We start from the raw sequence: 21,577 nt of genomic DNA, 5'->3' as shown, positions 1-21,577 counted from the left end.
CAGTGCAGTAATTATGTCACGGGTATCTGCTGAGGCTCAGCAGCACTCACTCTGAGACAGTGGTCACCATCGTTCTAACAAGCACAGTGTTTCTCTTTAATTAGCTGGTTTCAACACCATTTTTTTTTTTTTTTTTTTTTACACTGTGGTATGGTACAGAGTAGCTATGTTTTATGCCCGAGGCGCTATATATATATATATATATATATATATATATATATATATATATATCCATATTATGTGAACCTATACCTCTAATCATTAGTATAATAATAGTCGGTTGTGGTGTGCCGAAACCGACGTACGGGTCGGCCTGTAAATAAAGAGGGCAAAAGAGAATTATCAGTTCCACACTTTAATACGTATACATATACATTATTACCAAAGGTTTCCTATTTTGCCAATTGTTTAAAAGCTTGTCTCAACTCTTTCTCATGTTGAGGTATGTAACGATGGTATGCCGAAGATTTCCAACGGCCTAGCTTTTTAATAATATGAACTGGTACGTTTTGGCTGGAGGCTGATGTTGCTGCTCCGATACGAAAGGAGTGGCCTGTATATGCTGCGGGATCGTACCCGATTCTTGTGAATAGTAATCTCACGTATTTGATGAACTTTGATGTAGTCAGGGGTTGACTGTGTATTGTGAGGAGAGGAGCTTGTTTGAGTTGATCAGCCATACCTGCCATGTATATATCGAATAATTGCACAGGGCACCAATGATTGCCGGTTGGGTAAAATTGAATGTCGAGGGGTGGTCCCATTTGATTCGTTTTTGAATGTCTTAATGACAATGTGTAGTGATCACCTATTTTGTTTAAGTGTGACACACACAGCATATTTCCCTTATTATTGATGTTACTTAAGGTGAGTTCGTTGGGACGCATAAACCCATAAAATGCCAGGTATATGGCTGTTTTGAGTGTGTTATTGGTGTGATTATCAAAGGGTTTGGTATCTAACATGTCAGACAATGCCCTGAATTGTTCTGCGTCAATTGGTAGCCGTGTAGTAGATTTGGGGTTTTCTAGGCGTTGGATGCCTTTTAGCATGTTTTTTATGGGGTGTGCTGACAGGAAGTTTTTTATACCGGATATGTGTTGCTTACATGATGCTGTATTCCAGTTAAATAGAGTTTTATGGTGTTGTGTGCCAGTTTAAAGTTGAGATGGCAAAAAGAGGTGCCACCATGGTATCTAAACTATAAGGATTCGTGATGAGGTATTCTGAAACAAATTTGTTGAATAACATTAATGCTCGGTTGTACGTGCGTCTGGTGTTTGGGGAAAGTGAGGCCTGTACTAGTGTTTTCCCGTGCTCCATGAGTGATTTTAGTCCAGGAACTGCGGCGCCTTGATTGGCCGTTCCTCTGCTGTTGGGTGTAGCTGTCTGAAAACCTGCAATTTTTAACGGGATAGTGCGTCAGCTGCTATATTATGATGACCTGGCACGTGTATGCAAGTCAGGAAGAAATTTTGTGTGGCTGCCAACCATGTGAGTCTCCTGACCAGACTCATGATGGTTAGTGAAGAAGACCTGCCTTTGTTCAGAATCTCGCAAGGGGGGCGTGGTTACGGTGCCGACCAAGATGGCCGCATAGAGGAAGAGCTCCGCTCCACCGGACCCGATATAGCCGTATAAAATAGCATTTTCACCTGCTAAATGGGTCGCAACAAGAAACCGGAGCAACCCCAGACCCCCAGGAACCTCCAGCAAGGTCCCCTGGACGGATTCCTACACCCACAACCGGGCGCTAGCGGGGACGTGGGAAGCCCCAAGATGGCGCCGGCTACCCCTCCGGCGACGGAAGGCACAGCCCTAGAGAGGATTGAGGAGAAGCTGATGAGCCTCACGGCCTCCATGGCCACAAAAGACGACCTGCTGTCCCTTACCACTGTCATACAGGACACCCTCAGGGCAGAAATAGTGGGGATCCAGTCTGAAGTCACTACCCACGCGGGCCGCATCACACGTGTTGAGGAAGCGGCTGAAACCCTCTCGGCACGCCAGACATCTGCGGACACTGCAATTGCCCGCCAGGGATCGATGCCATTATCCATGAGGAGACACCTCGAAGACCTAGACAACAGAGGTCGGAGGTGCAATATTCGTGTCCGGGGAATCCCTGAAGCCGAGGGTCCGGCCGAAAACGTAGTTAGCATACTCACCGAACTCTTCCAGGCAATACTGCAACCGACTTCCCCGGAATACATAGAGTTCGAGAGAGCGCATAGAGCTGCACGGCCCAGATCACTGGAAGAGGGCCCTAGAGACGTCATCTGCTGCCTCCACTCCTTCCCCGTTAAAGACGCCATCATGAAGAAGGCCAGGGAACGACCGACGTGGCCCTTCCGAGGCGCGCAAATTGCCCTGTACAATGATCTGTCCCCTATCACATTGGAGGCACGGAGAGCTCTACGCCCTGTGACAGCAGCTCTGCGGGAACGAGCTATCCCCTACAAATGGGGGTTCCCATTCGCCCTGATGGCCAGAAACGGCAATGGTTGGATCTCCATCCGCTGGCCTGAGGACGTCCCACGGTTCATGGAGGAACTAGGCCTTCCACCGCCACCTGTTCCCAATTGGATGGGGTACCTTTGTTTGGGGAGGTGGGGACCACGGGGTGAGAACATGGGCTTCGGTCGCATCACTTGCCGCTGCAACACTACAACGCACCCCTTGGCTCCCTCGGGGCACAGTAACTATATTTCTGCTGTTATTTTATTATGGTTGTTCATGCATGTGCCTATGTGCGGGGGGCGGGGGTGGGGTGCACACCTGGGGGAGGCAGTAACGTGTAACACTGGCTGTGTTTTTGAACCATACGGGTATGTACTATGGGGAGTGGGGGTGGGAACTTAACGTAATAATGCAGAGCCTCTCACCCTCGGTAATCCCCAGTGGTTGTGTCTTCCATTCCCTGTTATGTCTAGGAGAGCTTTACCTACGTATATGCAAGTGCGCGGGGGATGGAGGGGGGCTCACAAGGGGTCGGGGGGAACTGCCTTGATTATGTCCCCGCCCCCAGCATGGCTAGGAGAGTCGGGGGTGAGTTACGTGATGCAGCTTAAGTATGATCTTGTATAGCCTAGTAAATTAAACTGTAAGAAGCCTCCTCTACACACCCCGACACCCGAGACCCAGGTGACTGAGAGGGCCTGCTGTACGGACAGGCATTATGAGATGGGAGATGGGTTTCGGTTACTGGTAATGTTTAGCTCGATTCTGTCTCGCACGATGTTGTTATATGTTTTGTTACCCTGCATTATTCTAGCACCTCCTCCCCCAGGTGCTCCCACAAAGCTCCAACCCTGAGCCGGTCCAGCCAAATAGCAAACTTCAGACTCCCCCCCCCCTCTTCCCTTCCTCCCTCCCTGCCCCCCCTCCTCCCCTCACCCCCCCCCCCCACACGAGACTCTGGTGCCCGCAAGGACCTGATGGACAGGTGCACAGACGTTACTGCATGGGGGACGGTCCTCCACTGCCTAAGGTTGCTTTAGACACACTGCTCAATCCCGTTTTATACTCTGTTATTGTATGTTTTATGTGTCTACATGGTACTAACATTCCCACCCCCGTCCGCCTATACAAGGCTCCAGCCCTGACTCAGTCCCACCAACCGACAACCCCCCCCCCGGGCTGAACAACACACCCTCACCAGCGAGAGGCCCTGGGTTAGTGCCGGTGCCTGGAATTGTGACTCCCCCTCTCCACTCCCCCCCCCCTTTTTCTCCCTCCCCCCCCTCTTCCCCCCCTCCCCCCCCCCATAGGCAGACATTATGGTATGGGAGCTGGGTTTCGGCAACAGTAGGTTGCCTCTGATAAACTGCTTGACTGTGTTTTACTTGATGTTATGTAATTTCTTTATCTGCTTGGTAATGGCACTCACCCACACGAGGACCTACGTAAAACCCCAACCCAGAGTCAGTCGCACCAAACAGTAACCCTGGGAGGGATGCCAGACCCCTCCCGACAAGCAGACACATTGAAATCACAACTGACTTGTGCTCGGCCACTGGTACCCCTAATGTCTTGAATAAAGCAACCGTCTTGTTGATGCTGTGTGGTACCGCGTCTGGTTTCTCTACTGTTAGGAAGTCGTCCAGATAGTGTACAATTACTGGACAACAGCAGATATTTAACAGTAGCCAACACAGTGTCTCAGCAAAAATATCAAACAATTTGGGTCTACTTTTGTCCCCAAACGTCAGCCGGTTCGCAAAGTAGTATAGCCCTTTCCACCTTACTCCGCAACCAACGTACGAGTGGGCCTGTAAATAATGCCGAAACCAACGTACGAGTGGGCCTGTAAATAAAAGAGGGCGAAATACACACTTTATTGCCTTTTTACATAACCAAGTTCCTGAAAGCTTGACGAAGCTCTTTTTCTGGTCGTGGAATATAAGTATGGTATATGGAGGATTTCCATCGCCCCAGTCTCTTGATGATGTGAACCGGTGTATTAGTGCTGGAGGCTGAAGAGGTGGCTCCTATGCGAAAGGAGTGCCCGGAGAATGAAGGATTGAAACCCAGTTTAGATAATAGTGTTCTGACGTGAGACGTGAATTTAGCAGTGGTAAGCGGGTGCCCTTGTATTGATAACAGCGGAGAGTCTGGTAAGTGTGCGTGAAGGGTTGACCGTAGGTGGTCTAGCGCCTTGACCGGACACCAGGCATTATCAGTAGGGAAGAGAGGAATTATAGTGGGGTGTAGTGAACGGTTGGTTTTAGTTGATGGGATCGAAAGTAGATAGTGAACCTCCACCTTTGTAAGGTGCAATGTTTTTAGGCTGTGCGTGATATCCCCTTGACGAACAACAGTGAACTCTCTAGGTCTGAGAAAACCGTAGAAAGCAAGATAGCCACTTTGATCACCAGGTTAGTGTCGGGATCAAACTGGGATTCGTCAAGGAGATTGCTAAGTGATCTGAAGATAGGCCCATCTATAGGTAGTCTTGTGATAGTGAGAGGAGCTGAACCCTTTAACATACCTTTCAATACCTTTTTAATGGGATATGATGACAAGAAGGGGGTGTTGTTAGGGAAATTTGTGAGGCTATGGTGCTGCACCCCAGTGAGATAAAGTTTTATGGTGTTGTGGGAAAGTTTAAGATGTAAGTGGCAAAAAAGAGGCAAAAGCCACCATGGTTTGTATAGAAAGGTCGTCTTGTAAACCGAATTCTGCAGTGAATTTGTTAAATATGGTAAGTGCCCTATTATAAGAGCTGTGTTAGGTGATAGTGCTTGGTGAGTGAGAGTCCTAGCGTGATGCATTAGTGTGCTCAATCCAGGATTAGTTTGTGAAACCGTAGTGTCCTGGATGGCTGGTGGTGAGCCGTAGGGAGTGCCTGAGAATACCTGGAAGAAAAAGCGTCAGCGAGAAAGAGCGTCAGCTGCAGTGTTGTGGATACCCGGGATGTGACAACAAACTAAGTGAAACTGACCGGTTGCTGCTAGCCAGGTCAGCTTGCGAATCAGCCACATGATGGTCAGGGATGATGAGCTGCCGAGTTGTCAGAGTAGCATTTTACTGCCTTGCCGGACCAGAGATGATCCCAGGTGTGTGCGGCTGCCACAATGGGATATATTTCAAATAGGGCTGAGGTCTCCCTGAATCCTGGCAAGGCATCCGTCTCAGCGGGCCAGTGACCCCTAAACCAGTGGTTGCCAAAGATGGCTGCGAAACCAGTGTTGGCTGCAGCATCTGTGTGAATGATGGGTGAAGAAGTAGAGAGAGGGGGGATAAACATGGATATACCGTTCCAATCTGCCAAAAACTTCCCCCACATAGCTAAGTCAGCCTTGGCGTGGGGGTCCAATGAAACTGGGCAAGAGTCCGGTACCCCATGGAGCAGGCAAAGGAGCCTTGATATAAAAGACCTTCCCTGCGGGATGATGCGCATGGCGAAGTTCAGGGATCCCAGAAGGGACTGGAGTTCCTTCCTGGTGCAAACATCATTCCGCAGGAACATGTCTATCTCCCTTCTCAAGCGGGTCAGTTTGTCATGGGGAAGGCTAGCTCTGAGGGTAACGGAATCTAGCTCTATCCCCAAAAAGGTTAATTTAGTAGTGGGGCCAATTGTTTTAGATAGGGACAAAGGTACTCCAAGTGTGGAAAAAAGTGCTGTAGTGCGGCTGATAGCGGTGGGTGTTTGTGCAAACCGAAAGTGAGTCGTGTGGAGAAGTAGTACTTTCCTCGCCATTTAACACCGTGCAAGTGCCAGAGTGGGGGGTGCATGGGTAGTAACTTTAACACGTTTATAAAGTCTGTTTTGCTGAGCCAGGGGCGATTACCAGAAGAGATGATGGCCTGTATAGCGTTGTCAATGGTTACGTACTGGAGTGAGAATTTGTCTGCTGCAATGAGTGCGTTTATGCTGGGAACAAAAGAGGAGTGCGGTGCCGATAAATCGATAATTAGCCGTTTTTTATTAGAATATTTGTGAACTGCGACACCGATTGGGTTAGTGCTCCAGGAGGAAAAAGGTGAGGAGGTGAAGGGCCCGATCATGAAACCATTGGTAATTTCTGAGGAAAGTGTCTGTGGAGACTGGGTCTAGACGTGCTGACAGTAGATTAGGACATTCAAGTGTACCTGAGGGGGTGGCTACTATACCCGTGAGAAACCCCTGTGTGAACCCTGTGGTCAGATATTCCACCAGGTGCCTGCTAGGGTGTGACCTTAAGTAAAAAAACAGGTTGTCGACATTAATGTCAGTTAGTCATTTGATAGGGGACAACCTGGCCGGACACATGGTCTTAGTATGTGTCCTGAAGCAAAAGGAGCAGATGTGCAATAATCTACATGCGCTGAAACTGCAGGAGCCTGCGTTGAAATTATTGCACACCTGCGCCTTGCCTAAAAAGGAGATGGGCCTACCCAGCTTGTCACGTAGACCACCCGCTGGTTTGTTGTGAGGGGTGAAAGAGGGATGAGGGGTGGGAGTGGAGGTGGTGGGATCTGCTTCAGAGGGACATAAGTCCGCCATGTGGGATGTGGAATTACATATGGCACAAGACAGGGGGCCTGAGACCAGCGAAGTGGCGACAGAATAATTCTGTATCCATCTGACAACAGTTAATTCTAACGTTGAACTGTTTCAGATAGGTCGCCGCCTTCGCTGATACTGAATTATGGTAGTCGTAAAAGAAGAGCCCCCGTACTTGATGCCTAGATCCACCACCTTGTGGAGGTAGAGGTCTAACTCCTCTCTTCTGTGGGGATACACCGTGCAGATGACGTCACAGTATATCCCGAAAGCTATCACGAACTGGGGAATTGAAAGTTTTTTTTATTAAGCCTAGGATCTCTTGTCTTAAGCACTACTGAAATATCCCCGTAATTGTAAGCCTTGTTCTCCAGTATGTCCTGTGAAGCTATAAGCAGAGACACCAGACACACGTCGTTCCCGTCTAGGATTTCTTTCCTGATAGTCTGGGACGGAGTGAGCTGGTGATCCAAAAGGAGCCATAGCTGTGACTGGTGTTGGCGAGGGGAGTATGGGGGGGGCATGCTGGTACAGCGGGGACAGCCGGGGTGGAGACTGGGAGGCCCAGGGTATTACCTGGGGAGGCGATGGCGCTCTCCACCTTAGCCTGCTATTAAGGGTCTGTAGGTTGGCCAAGATTGCTGCCAGGGTATCCTGGATGGCCGTGCCAGTGCTTGGTGGCTGTCCTTGAGAGCTAGTGCTTGGTCTAGGCTCAGGGGCTTGGTAGATAAGCAGCCTGTAAAGTTCTGCCTTTCTAGCTGTGGCTGGAAAGGGGATTCCCCTGAACCTAAGCTCGGCCGTAATTTTAGGAATAGTCCATGCTCTCAAGGACGTGGGAGTTGAAGGGGTGAGAGATTCGCCTGGAGACTCTGGTCTGGTTGGCGTGAACGGTATCTCTTCTGGCAGTTCTTCGATGGGGATTGGTTCTTGGGACATTTTAAAAGAAATGATTTTGTGAATGAGGTATTAGAGGGGGAGTAAGGAAACGTGGGGGGGGGTATGAGAGATGGTATTTATCGGAAGAACTGGACTGTAATGGTAGTGCCGAAGCGAAAAACGTATCTGAGATTTTTGGTAGGTGCAGACCTGCTAATGCCAAGTGGCGGTGAGAGGCTCTACCTATGATTTGGCTTGAAATAACAACTTTTGAGCAGGAATGCATGAAACCGATGCAATCTTTAAAGCCAAAGACATGTGACAGAGGCAAGAATAAATGACAGTGTGATTTTAAGGAGAAGATGTAGTACAGATGGGGATTTAACGGAATTACCCTAGAAGATCGTGTTTTAATAAATTAATATCTGTATGTAGGGTTTGAATAGGGTTGGTGTATAGTTAGAAAAAAATTGTTTATTTATATTGGTGACACGAGAAGTCTATAAGAATTAATAAAATGGATATTAAGACGTAGGTTACTAGTTAATTAAGTGTAGGAAAAAGAACCGTATCTTATAAATAATTGTTGAGATTTTAAATGTTTTAGATATATCAAACCGGCCAACACAGTTTAAGAAAGAGACTGGTAGTTAGACCGGATTGTATAACCAATACTGACATGTAGGTATCAGCAGTTAACTGACCGAACAGGGAATATGCGTTTACATTTAGAATTCGTGTAAATTAAATTCATGAATTAATTTAGCATGGTTTAACAGAATTAACCGTAATAGGGATTTGTACCGTGCGTTCGTTTAAACCGTACGAATAGATCGGTACTGAATGATAAAATAGCGAGGGGTGAATAGGATTAATATGAGCGTTATACTTATACATAGTTCGGTAGTTTTCCGTACGAATACGTGAACGATGCGTAAGTGTGACGGGCGTTCGTCCGTTTTAGCGCGACCGCTGAATACGTTAAACGAGCATGGATACGCGTAAAGAAGATAGAGGGAGCCTACCCCTACGTTTTTAGGCCTGAACGGAGGGAAATAGCCGAACGCTATTTCCCTCACTTAGCTTACGTGAGCGAGTCGGTCTCGTGACCGGAAGCCGGGTACCGCGACCGGGAGGAAAAAAACACGCGGCGGAGCCTCGGAACGGACGGAGGAAAGCTCTGGACCTCTTGCTGCAGGAGACTGAAGCTGATCTGGCGGGAAGCTCGGACCGGAAGTGCTGGTTGCTATGGGGATAGACAATCAGCTGAACGGCAGAGGTGAGTAGGGGCTGGGAGTTTAAGTAGGGGACTTACTCCTCCCACAAATTCAGGCCTAATGGCCTTTCTACATATGAGCAAACTGTGTACCTACATGGGTTATTGTTAGTGATAGATTTTTTTTTTTTATTTATTTTTTTTTTTTTTTTTAATTCTTTATTTTGGTTGTGCACATGTTGAACAAACAGCTGGCGTGCGCCACAACAGCGACATCCAGTAGAATAGGTGAACTTTGGTATTACATGTTATGGCATGTGATATACAGGCACATTTTTTATGATACGAATATGGGTTCTAGAACAGTAGTTTAGGTTCACTTTAGGTTTTGAATACGTTAGCATAATGCACATGTCATGGAGAAATAGGTTTTTATTTTATTTTTAATACTTTGTCTGAAAGAGAAGTGGTAAAATGAGTGATTAGATTTAATATGCTTGATATAAACAATTGTCAATTTTCCAGCAAGCCTTCCCTGTAAGCTGATATATAGCTTTAGGCATCATGGGAAATGTAGTTAAAGGAACACTATAGGGTTAGAAACACAAACCTGTTTTCCTGACCCTATAGTGTTAAAAAAACACAATTTAGACTGCTTGCACCCCATTAACATCCTTAAAAGGTAATAAAACTTACCTTATTTTCAGCGCACTCGATCCGCCTCCTTGCTGACATCATCAGAGTTTATTATTTGAGCCAATAGGTAAAGCATGGGATTGGCTGAAATCGGCCTGGAGGCAGGGTGGGAGCGGGGAAAAATGCTGGCTTGGCCAATCAGCACTTCCTCATAGAGATGCACAATGTGCAGCACTGCCCCAGGAAGCACCTCTGGTAGCCATCTGAGGAGTGGCCACTAATGGTGTCCCTAATCGTCAATGTAAACACTGCGTTTTCTCTGAAAAGGCAGTGGTTTTTACATGAAAATGTCTGCAGAGAATGGGTATACTCACTAGAGCAAATCCATTAAGCCAGTGTTTCCCAAACTTTTTAGGTTCATGGCACCCTTAATATTTCAGTATTTTTCCAAGGCACCCCAAGTAACACATTTCTAGGTTGTATATCTGTACAGCGCTGCAGCATTTACTGGCGCTATAGTGTAATATACAGTGTTGGTGTTTGAAGGAATGCTTGTATACATTTATTGTGTTTTTAATACAGGGTTGTGTTTGTAGGTAATGTTTGATTGCAGAGGTGTGTCTGAATGTAATGTTCACTTTTAAATGTGGATGTACATTTGTGTGAAGTATTTGTGTGAAGTGGTGTTTTTGTATAAATATATTTTTTTTTAATTTGAATGAGTGGTGTGTTTGTATGTAATATTTGTGTTAAATTGCAGGAGTGTGCTTGTATGTTGTGCTGGTGTTTGGTTGTATTCACATACACTACTGCATACATACATACATACATACATACCAACCAACATACATACATACATGCACAGATATTCATGCACATTAACACATAGATGTATATAAATACACCGACACACACAGACAAATTCATATAGACACTGACACATATATATATATATATATATATATATATATATATATATATATATATATATATATATATATATATATATATATATACACACACACACACACCGATACAGATAAACACTGACACACTCAAGCATTGATACATACCCACACCATGACATTGAGCACTCGACCGGGTCCATGTTGAGCAGTAATGTTTCCCTGGTGTTATGATCATCGGGGAAATATTCTGCAGCACCCCTATGTGCACGTCGTGGCGTGGCCTACCGTTTGGGAACCGCTGCATTAAGATGTAGTTGTTCTAATGACTATAGTGTCCCATTAAAAATATCTGGGGTGCCAGCATTGCGGTGTAAAGCTTTCTGATCACATACACCTGGCAGTGTACCGGATACCATGCAATCTCTTAGTTTTCTATAGAATCGTTGCTTTTATTTTTTTAAAAGGGCAGCTATTGGCAACTCTGTCAATTCTTATAGTGTGTATGATAAGTATTGGTGAAGCTGCACAGGTGTCTTCATAAAACACTCCCAAGTAAAATAGTTTAACATTTATTCACCGTAAAACATTTGCAATGGCTTCTGCAGGATCTTTTCTTGTGTGCTAGTCAGGAATTTGTTTGGCTCTGTGTTTCCTGGATCCTTTGTGGATTTGTTTTGCCTGTCTCTAGATAAACATACTAGATAAAGATAGTGGGATAGCTCATGGCCTCAGTGATGCAGAGTCTCCTTTCAGTCAAGTATACTAAGCCACTGTGTTGCTGTATCGAATGCCAGGACCAAGCTTCCGGCTCTGCCTGGCATTTGTAGAATTGAGATTTTGAAAGTGCATTTCTAAGCCGGCAATGTTCCAACAGCTTGTCTTTTCATGAGCTTGACTAGGGCTCTTTCACATTGCCGAAGTGACTACTTAAAGAAATTATTTTCTAATCATCTCATGGTATCAGGTGTTTTATCCTGAATTGGGGCCTCACTGGACAAACACAGCAGTACTCTTGGACATTTTATTTTGTACTGTATGCAACTGTGGGAAGGTTTTTTTTTTTTTTTTTTCGTCCTTCTGTATTATTTGCATTTTGTGTATAGAGGGGAATACCTTATTCTAGTTGATTTTCTGAATCTCGGAAATGCCAAATAGGCTTTTGTTGGGGGCTGTAAAATCTGCAGAAGTTTCCCGTTTTACCTATTTGGTTGGCTTCATACCTGTTTACGTGGTGTACCTGCAAAAATCTCTCCTGATCTGATGCTTTGTGTAATGTTTCATGATGTCATGTACAGAGATGCTTGTCACACAGTTTCAGGGAATGGAAAGAGCTGTGAGTGTACAAACACAGATCTCCGCTCCCTTTTCTTGCTCAAGAATGAGAATCCCCTAGATTAGAACATCCAGCAATCCTTGTGAGGTGCCCACTGTGCACGGATTGTGAAATGCCATTTATAAAAAGGCTAAACTATGGCAGTGGACAAGTGACGTGATATTTGTGACACGTGTTTACACCACCTAGGTCTACATTAAAGGATCACTAACGGGTCAGGACCTCAAACCTGTATTCCTGACCCTGTAGTGCTAAACCCACCATTTAGGTGGCTTTCCCCTGCTCCTTTTTGACTCATTAGAGATATATTTGCCAGGAGCTCAAGGAAGCAAGGCGAATGGTTAGAGTTAGTACCCACCTAAGAGGTCTGCCTTGACATGGCAGATGGGCATACCCTCTCATGGCCATTGGAGGTAACTAAAAACCTCCATTTATTTAAATATAGATAGGGATTTGGGAAAGTGTTTTTTTTTTTTTTTTGGTTTTTTTTTTTTTTGGTTTTTACTGTATGTAATTGAGCTGATGTGTACTATAGTCATTGCTGCTGCCCAGGAGTAATGTGAGTTTGAGCGCTTGACTTGTTTTTTTGTATTATTTATAAAGTGTCAAAGTCTATAGCACCATTTTAATATAAATGGTTATTAAATAGAAGCCTCCATGACCAATAACAAGAGGTCAAAATTACTGCACTTAGTCTTGTTAACTTTGTTATAGGTGGCTATAGTTCAGTTTTGCAATGTCATTAAGGCAAGTGAAACAGGTCAAGTAATTGAGGTAATCTGAAAACTAACATCAATTAAAGTTTATTTAATTTGAGTGGATGGGTTAACTTTTAGATCTTCAATATTAAAGTTGAAGGGACACTATAGTCACCTGAATTACAACTTAATGTAGTTGTTCTGGTGAGTAAAGTCAATCCCTGCAGGCCTTTTAATGTAAACACTGCCTTTTCAGAGATCAGGCAATGTTTACTTGGCTTCCTAGGGACACCTCTTGTAGCAGTTACTCAGAAGGTCACTAGAGGTGCTTCCTGGGTCAATGCTGCACAGTGTGCAGCACTGACGTTCAGTGTATTCACGCTCTGCAATGAGACACTGAAAACTCCCCCTTAGAGAAGCATTGATTTGAATGCATGTCTATGAGGTGATGCAGATTGGTGAATTGTTTTGCCGCATATGCGCAATAACATTCAAATGTCTCCTTTCATCTTCATTCTTCCTACAAAAGATGTCAGACATTTCTGCTTTCCCCAAAAAGCCAAAACTAATTCTACGAACAGTGCAATTTAAGATATATTGAAAGTTTTTTTTTTTTTCTTCACTAAAGCATGAATAATTGTGCCGTAAATGGATTGTTACTGTTTAGTTCACAAAGGCAAAACTGCACGCATAGCTGCCTTTAGAGTATTTATTTTTTTGGCTGTTTTGACCTAATATTTTAAATTCACTTTGAAGTCCTGAAAAAGTCCCATTTTCAGGGTTATTCACTAAAATAAGAATTCAAAGTGAATTTCCTAAGGCCATAAAGCTGAGCTGGAAGCATTGCTGATTTAGAACATGTTTCCTGTTTGGCTACTTTTACCTTGAATTTGTAACTCACTTTGAACATCTAACGTGTGCATTCAAAGTCCAAAATTAGTCTATTCGAAAAGCATAATTTGCCCTCTACTGTGGGGCTTCTGCAAAGAAGCGCCAGTTAAACAGTCCTTTAAAAAATTTTACATTTTAGTTAATTGTGTGTCATGACTACCTAATCGCTTTTTATATTATTTTGTACCCGTTCCCCTTCATAAATGTGAGAATTATTGTATCCTTGTCTTTCTGCTTCTTTCAGCACATAATCAAATTTCACAGAGCCTCTAAAGCAAACAAGAAACCGGTGCAGTTACCTCGGGGTATGGTGAAGTCACTGCTTTATCAGATTTTAGATGGCATTCACTACCTGCACGCTAACTGGGTATTGCATAGAGATTTGGTAAGTTGACGTTTACAAAAAATTATTTATAAACATTGTTGAGATGGCATTTATAGCTAAATTGGGTGTCAAAGTAAAAATCTGTATATGTCAAGGTCGAATGCCCCAAGAGCCCCTGTGCTAAGCCTTAACCACTTTGAAGCTGCCTCCGTGCAAAATCTCAAGCTAGTTATTGCATGGAATGGCATGTGTGCTTTTGCAAAGTTGCCCTTTCTAGTGAGCCCACACTGCATTAGGATTAACTGGCAGTCTCTTAGACCATGGAAAAAACCACAGAGTATTCTGTCACACAGTTCTCCAGCCAGTACACCTAGTTTATGGAAACCTCCTTGTGTTGGGATTATACTGTGTATCCGGGTGGGCAAACCACAGCTGTCCAGATGTTGTTGCACTACTACTACACAACCTGTGGAAGAAGGTTTGGGTAAACTGATCATCTGAAAAGGAACATTACCTTCAGGTGTGTTGTTATTTTGAAATAAAATCTGTTTATAATGTGTATGAATATATAAATATACAAAAATAAATTGTGTGCTCAAACTCCTACTACTCGTGGGCGGCATCAACAACTACAGTACACATTAGCCACAATACATACAATACAATAACAAAGAAAAGAGTTACTTGCACACTATCCCAAATCCCTATGCACTTTTAAAGAACTGGAGGATTTTAGTATCAATTCAGTTGCCACTTACGTGTAAGCTCACCTGCATCGTCAAGGAAAACCTGTTCGGTTAGTCCTGCACTAACAATTCACCTTGCTTCCATGGGTGTCCGCAGGAATTTTTTTTTTGTGGGTGGGGGGTGGCATCATTGTAATGACATCCATGCTTGGCCCCTTTTTGACAGTGTCATGAAGGGGAGGAGCATAGTCATTATCACATAAAGCCAGGGTGAATAGCGTTTTCACAACTATGGTGTCAGGAGACCAGGAGAATCAAATTAAAGGAACATTCTGCTCATCATAACAACTTCATCTAAATGAAAATGCTATGATGCCAGGAGGCCCCTGGGTACTCTTTCCTTAAAAGGGTTAAACGGCTCTCAAATTGTTTAACCCCAAAGGTTTCCTCCAGCTCCAGGTCGCTCAGTGGTATTTGGCTTCTGAAACGGAGTGTCAGGAAGTGCAGATTGACTTTAGGCATGGGTGCAGCTGATTGGCTAGAGTGGTCAGCTGACGCTCTAAGCCAATTGCTAGTTCTCAATTCATAATTTGTTTTTATGTTTTTACGAATGGGGAGCTACTGGCTTAGAGCAATTGGCTTAGAGTGCCAGCTGACCGTTGTAGCCAATCAGCAGCGTGAACACATTAACACTATGTTTTTTACCTGGGGAGATGAGAAGGTCCAAAGTTTCCTGCCAGGCCCAGGTACCAAAGCCTTATGATGTGGTGTCCAGAATGAAGTGGAGGGATCACTTCACTAGTCCTTCCTGCTCCAATCTCATTTTCTTCATTTGACACAGTCTTCTTTTTCTTCTGACACAGTCTTCTCTCCTCTTTGGCTCATTCTGCTCTTTTACCTTTCTGCTACTTTCTGCTTATTTTGCGCCCTTCTGCTCCTTTCTCTTTCTGATCCCTTTCTGCTCCTTGCAGACCCTTTCTGCTCCATGCAGACCCTTTCTGCTCCATGCAGACCCTTTCTGCTCCTTGCAGACCCTTCTTCTTTCAGCTTCAGGTAAAAAAATATATATTTTTAAAATTAACTCTTAATAGGAAACACATGGGGTAGGTGGCAGCATTGTAACATGGCTGTGTAATACAAAAACAAATACAATATAAAAAATTAAGAACTGCGATCAAACTCCCACTAATCCAGGATGGCAGCAACAACTACAGTACATATCGGCCCCCAGTACATTGTTTTTTATTATTTATTTTTTTTTTGTATGTTTCTTCTTGACTATGTTGAAACATTGTGTATCTAGCTATTTTGGTGTTAATTCCCACATATGTTTCATGAAGCCTCTCTGATTGGGTCTGCTCTAGTAGTCGCAGTAAAGCAGGTCTAGTTTGTCACTTTGTGTCCAGGAATGGTTTGTTCACTTGTCGGCAGATTGCCCTGGTTCCATATTGGCATGAACCTTATTTGACAATGCAAGATAAGAAGAAAAAAAAAAACATGTATATTGCATTGTAACAGAGCTCCCTGTACCCCTGGCTGGGTACCTCCGCCAAGGACCGCTTCCTAGCTGGAACAGGGGCAAACCGCAGCACTTCTGCCCACAGTCGCCGTGGCTTGACTGGGGCCCTGGAACTGCTCCTTCCTGGAGCCGAATGGGGAATTGGCCCTTGTCCTTACAAGGACTTTCCCCGTTGAATCCCCTGCAAGTTGGAACAGCAGACACAGGAGTAAATCTTCTTTCCCTCCAATAACAGGACGACACACAGTTTTGGAGTGTAAGCTGGAATAGGATTTTAATGGAGGCACACTGGTCTTTTATGCAAGTTTCCCAACAAGGGCGACACACAGGTGGACCTTGTTGGGCACAGGGACACCAAGTGAACAAACCAATAAAAACAGACTCCTGCAGTGAGACACTACCATACACAAACAATAGAATCCCTCCTCTGTGCTTGGGAGAGAATTGAATCAGGAACTGTACTAATCTAACCCAATTATCTCCAAGTACAGAAAAACATACAATTTTATGAAACCCCATAAATCCCCGGATCGCCCCAATCTGGGTGAACAGCATATCCAAAAATCACCCAGATCGCTTCAGGGGTTCAGGGATTTCCTGGAAGTCATAGTTTTGACTGACCACAAGCATGGCCCCTTGCCCAAAACAGTTCCAGGGAAATCAGTGCCAACAGTCTGTCAAGTTCGGTAATCTTTTACAGGTTTCCCTGCAGGGCCCAGAGTCTGTGGGCAGGAGGCTGGCAAGCAGGCCCCTCCAGGAGCTCGTGGCAAACTCAGGTAAAAAGGGGAGTTTGCCACATGCATCTTATGGTAACATCATGGAGTGAGAATATAAATGGATATAAATCGGGTTGCTGAAGAGCTTAACCTTTGTTCTAAAGGATTTATTTATGCTCACTTCAGTTTTACATATAATTTTCTTTGGAATTTAAACACTCATGCTGAGGTTGATGATTAGGTGGTAGGAAAAGAATCATGCATATGCTGCAAAGTAGATTTCGGAGAATTGTTTCTCTACTCATCTATATGCAGAGACCTCTGCCTGTAAAGGGATTATCAGGGCACTTTATTTCATCTTCAGTGCCAAGTACTAATGAGCATTCAGCAACACAAAGGCAAGGTACAAAGTGTCTGATGTTGAGATAAACCGACTGAGACCAGATTTGCTTCCCCCCAGCCCCAGCCCCATACTGTATACTTTTATTAAAATCCCAGGTTTTAGCTGCCACTTTGTCAGTGCTACAAGGGATTTTAGCTGTCATATAATCTTTGTAGCTGTTTGTGTTCTCTCTCTTTTTTTCATTTTTTTTTTTGTTTGTTTTATGTTTTACATTAAATCTTCTTACTATGGTGACAAAATATATTTAGGAGAGAAAGGGCAAGCATCCTTAGCTCCTCACTGGGCTGGAGAGTGTCAGTGATCCAGCTCATTAAAAGTTACACGACTTCAAATCTTTTTCAGAGAAAGGCGTTAGATGCACACATAATCTGAGTGCATCTCCAGATCTTTATGCACAAATGCCTTTCTCCATATCCAAATTGCCCATCAGGTTGTCAACAAAATTCCCTTAGGGTTTTTGGCTACCTCATTCTAGATCAATGACTTTTTATTTGTATGGGAAGTGTTTTAACTTTAACATGAATATTACTTTGCACCAGTATATTCTGCATAAAAAAAGTCAGAAATCTCAATATTTTACATTTTAAAATCGAATACATACATTGCAGTTTGTATGAGGTTAAAGAGATTCTATAGTGTTGGTAATACAGATTTGTTTTTCCAACTCTATAGTACCCTCTCGTCCCCTTTATCTACTCACCCAATGTCCCTCGGCACTGGGTCGCGCTCCGACGGCAGTACAGAGTGAGCATGAGCGGCGAGTGCTGCAAGAGCATTAGGCCCTCCCCATAAGAAAGCATTGCCCTAATGCTTTCCTATGGGGATTTCAATGATGCCGGATGTCCCCATGCAGAGCGTGAGGACGTCCAGCCATCATTTAAGGGACTCTGAGTCCGTTAGAATCTAGGAAGCGCCTCTAGTGGCTGTCCGATAGACAGTAACTAGAGACAGTCTTAGTTCTTGAAGGTAACTATTGCAGTTTATCTGAAACAGCAATGTTTTACATTACAGGGTTAAGGGGACATTTTCCTTTTTCCAGCACCAAGGCTCCCTCTGTGCGGATACTCTTACTCCACAATGGGGTAGCCCAATGCTCCCCATAGAGGACCACTAGGAACCTAAAGCACATGTGCAGCGGGCGCATTGTTCGCATTCAAACTTTCACACAAAAAGTTTTACAAAATTTGTATTTGTATTGACTTGCTCATACTTCCACAATTTGGGTTTACCATGTAGACTCATGGCTGTGATAGATTGTCAAAGGTGAAAATACTTTGTTCATGTCACGTTGAGCTGTTTTCTGGGTATGGTAATTGGTTCTTACATCATATTACTAGATGGTTTCCTCGTACCAAATCTGGCCATCATATTCCAGTGAAAGCTTCAATTAACTTGGATTGGATTTGCTCTTTCATTAATCTTTACCTTTAGTTTATAGGAAGCATTAGTAAGTCACATCCTCTAACTGGCTGTTTCAACATTTTTGTTTTTATTAACTGTTAAAAATGGAATCTGTGTTTCCGAGTACCTGTTAATGAAGTTAGAGACGTTCCATTGGATATTTTCTAGAAATGGTTGTAACTTGGGGAAAAAAGACAGGGGGGTGGAATTGCTTCTTGAAACTTTTTTTTAATAAACCACCTTGCTTTGAAGAATATTTTTTTATGAAAGGAACATCTTGCTGAAGTGCTTTGCCTGGTGTCTGTCATTTTCTTGACAGGTTATAAGAGTGCAAATTTGAATGAAATAGGCACTTTTATAATTGGGGACAGAAACTCTTTCCTGGTTGTCAATCAAACAATCAAGGAGGTTTTAATTCCCAACCAGTTCCACAGAGCTAATGGAAGCAGCAAGCATTCTAATCTTGAGCCCCCTTCCCCAATTGGCCATTATTACAACTCATTCACAAGAATAGGAAAGTTGCTCACGCATGCTCGGGTTGGAAGTCTGTGACCAACAGAGGAGGGCTTTCAAAAGATGCAGACAGAGGGTCTGTAGCCTTTTCAACCTGTTTTCTTCTCTCTCCGCCCCCCCCCCCTCTCCTTTTCTTCTTCCCATATACTCCCAAAGAAATTGGACAGGAAAATGTCTAAATATTTTATTTAAAAATATGAATTCGGGGGGCGGGGCCGGACCGCCGAGCTGGACGGTCGCAGGCAAGTGGAGCTCCTGCACCAAAAACCTAATGGTGAACCCAAAACCTGTATTTTTCTGGACCAACTGACCGACAGCCACGGCGCCCGACGCAGAAAGACTGCTGAAACCAGGGAGAGGCTGGCTCTCCGGGCTTCAGTCCCCTGGCGGAGAGGCTTTGGGTGTCTCAAGCAGAGGCCTTCTCCGGCGGTGAGTGGGGCGGACGGCCGCTGCCCCACTATCCTGCACTCCAGCATCCAGCCCAGAGCGTGCACCCGAGCGGATCCGGCCCCGTTTCCCCCCCCCCTATGGACCGGGGGGGTGATCCCGGTCCTCACCCTAACAGCCTGCTCGAGCCACAGTGGACGAAACCGCTGCACCAAAAATGGCGGCCGCCATGTGCACAAGAGAGAGGAAGAGGATCAGCACCCTCCCTGTGCAAGCAACTGATACCGCGGCTGAAGCCCCCAGACACTGCCACGCAAGGGATTAAAATCCCTACCATCTACCCCAACAACCGTCCATACCGACATCAGCCACACAGGGGGGACAGAATTATCCTGCGACCTGATAACAGCAGGCTGCAAGGACCGGGCAGGGTGCCATGCAGGGTGCCCCTGCAAGAAACTGGACCTATCACTCACCCTTCGTCCAACCTGCCGCCCAGCGACCGCACGAAAACTACACTGAGCCTCCCATCACGGCTGACCCAGACCTCCAAAGGCCCATCCACGCCATTAAGCAGCTGCAGCCCCTGTGACACCAGCGTGCAACCCACAGAACAGCAGAGCTGAACAGCGGTTAAACGAGCTGAACTGGCACCGGTTGGCAGTGAGACTCCCCTCCCGAGTACGGTCTCAAGACCATCAAATTGGCGGCCCCCCGTGGGGACACAGCGGATAGCCCGGGCTGGCATGGGTGATAATAACGACAGTATTACAGAGACTGTTGATACTACTAAAATGTATGAAGACAAAGCGACAAATGCTTAAAGTGACAACAGTTAACGCGACGAATGCTATTATTTCTGTGACCGATGAGAGCACTAAAGCGACTGACCATAGAATTAAAGCGACCGTTTATTGCCTGAAAGCGACTAACAAATATCTAGCATGACCATCATTTACAATGCCTAGGCCCTAACATGTCTGTACAGCTACTAAAATCCTAGCATGCGACATCTGTACAACTAGTGTAAACTATGACTAAGCCTTATTACCATATAAATCTATTGTGTAAGCTGACCTTAGGCTGACTATAACATAAAAAAAAAATTGTGCCTGTTAATCACTGGTCCCGCTTGTTTAGCGTGGAAAATGCTTGGGGATTGCTTTCGGGGCACCTCATGCCTATCTGTAATATCTATGCGCACTACCAAAATAAAGAATTAAAAAAAAAAAAAAAAATATGAATTCATTGTTTTAAAAAAGTAAAAATAAAGCCTTTTGTCGATGCGTGTTCCATGAACATATCTTAAAGGTACACTACAGTCCCCAAAATTAAGCTGTTTTAGTGTATAGATCATGCCCCTGCATTCTCACTGCTCAATTCTCTGCCACTTAGAAGTTTAATCACTTTGTACATTCAGCCCGAGGCTCACCATGTGACTTACACAGCTTTCCTAAAAACTTTCTGCAGAGAGTCATCCAATGTTTAGACTTCCTTTATTGCAAATTATGTTTAATTTAGAATTTCTTATCTCCTGCTCTGTTACTAGCTACTTTACTAGAGATAAGATATATTTAAGTAAGTTACATCTGATTGAAAATCAAACCATTTTTCTTAATGCTGGCTATCAGTCACAGCCGGGGAAGGTGTGGCTAGGGCTACGTAAATGACCATGAATTAAGCAGTGGAACTTCAGAGGCATGATCTAGAAACAAAACTACTTCATTAAGCTGAAGTTGTTTTGGTGACTATAGTGTCCGATTAATGTCCTCAAAAGGACACTTTATCACTGCTGGAACACTGTCAAGCAGATTGACTCACCTTCTCTTTTGGCACATTTTCTTAAACCAAAGTTGCCCATTGTTTTATCACTGTTTTACGACGGGCTTGTTAATGTAGTTCAGAAGTCTGCAATGTGAATACTGGCTGTATATTTAGTTTCAAAGTGATACTAGTTATTTTATTACTGTATAAAATGTATATATAATATTATTTTAGAGTTATAACAATTTTACATGCCTGGAGGCGTCATATTTTGCATATCCTTACTGAACTCTTTAACAGCAAATAATAAACTACAT

The 21,577-nt window shown here is 44.3% G+C and overlaps 1 protein-coding gene across 1 annotated transcript in view; it reads left to right on the top strand.

The window, feature by feature from the left end:
* CDK8 (cyclin dependent kinase 8) overlaps nt 1–21,577 on the top strand; it is a 56,347-nt gene that overhangs the window by 24,407 nt on the left and 10,363 nt on the right. Inside the window, exon 4 of the mRNA XM_063429636.1 lies at nt 13,791–13,931. Within this exon, the coding sequence (XP_063285706.1) occupies nt 13,791–13,931 (141 nt within the window). The remainder of the gene's footprint in view (nt 1–13,790; nt 13,932–21,577) is intronic.

This window comes from Pelobates fuscus, chromosome 1 (assembly GCF_036172605.1).
Source record: "Pelobates fuscus isolate aPelFus1 chromosome 1, aPelFus1.pri, whole genome shotgun sequence".
In the NCBI taxonomy this organism is placed as follows: Eukaryota; Metazoa; Chordata; class Amphibia; order Anura; family Pelobatidae; genus Pelobates; species Pelobates fuscus.
The sequence above is the reverse complement of the archived record's forward strand: the minus strand, read 5'-3'. Positions and strand labels throughout refer to the sequence as shown.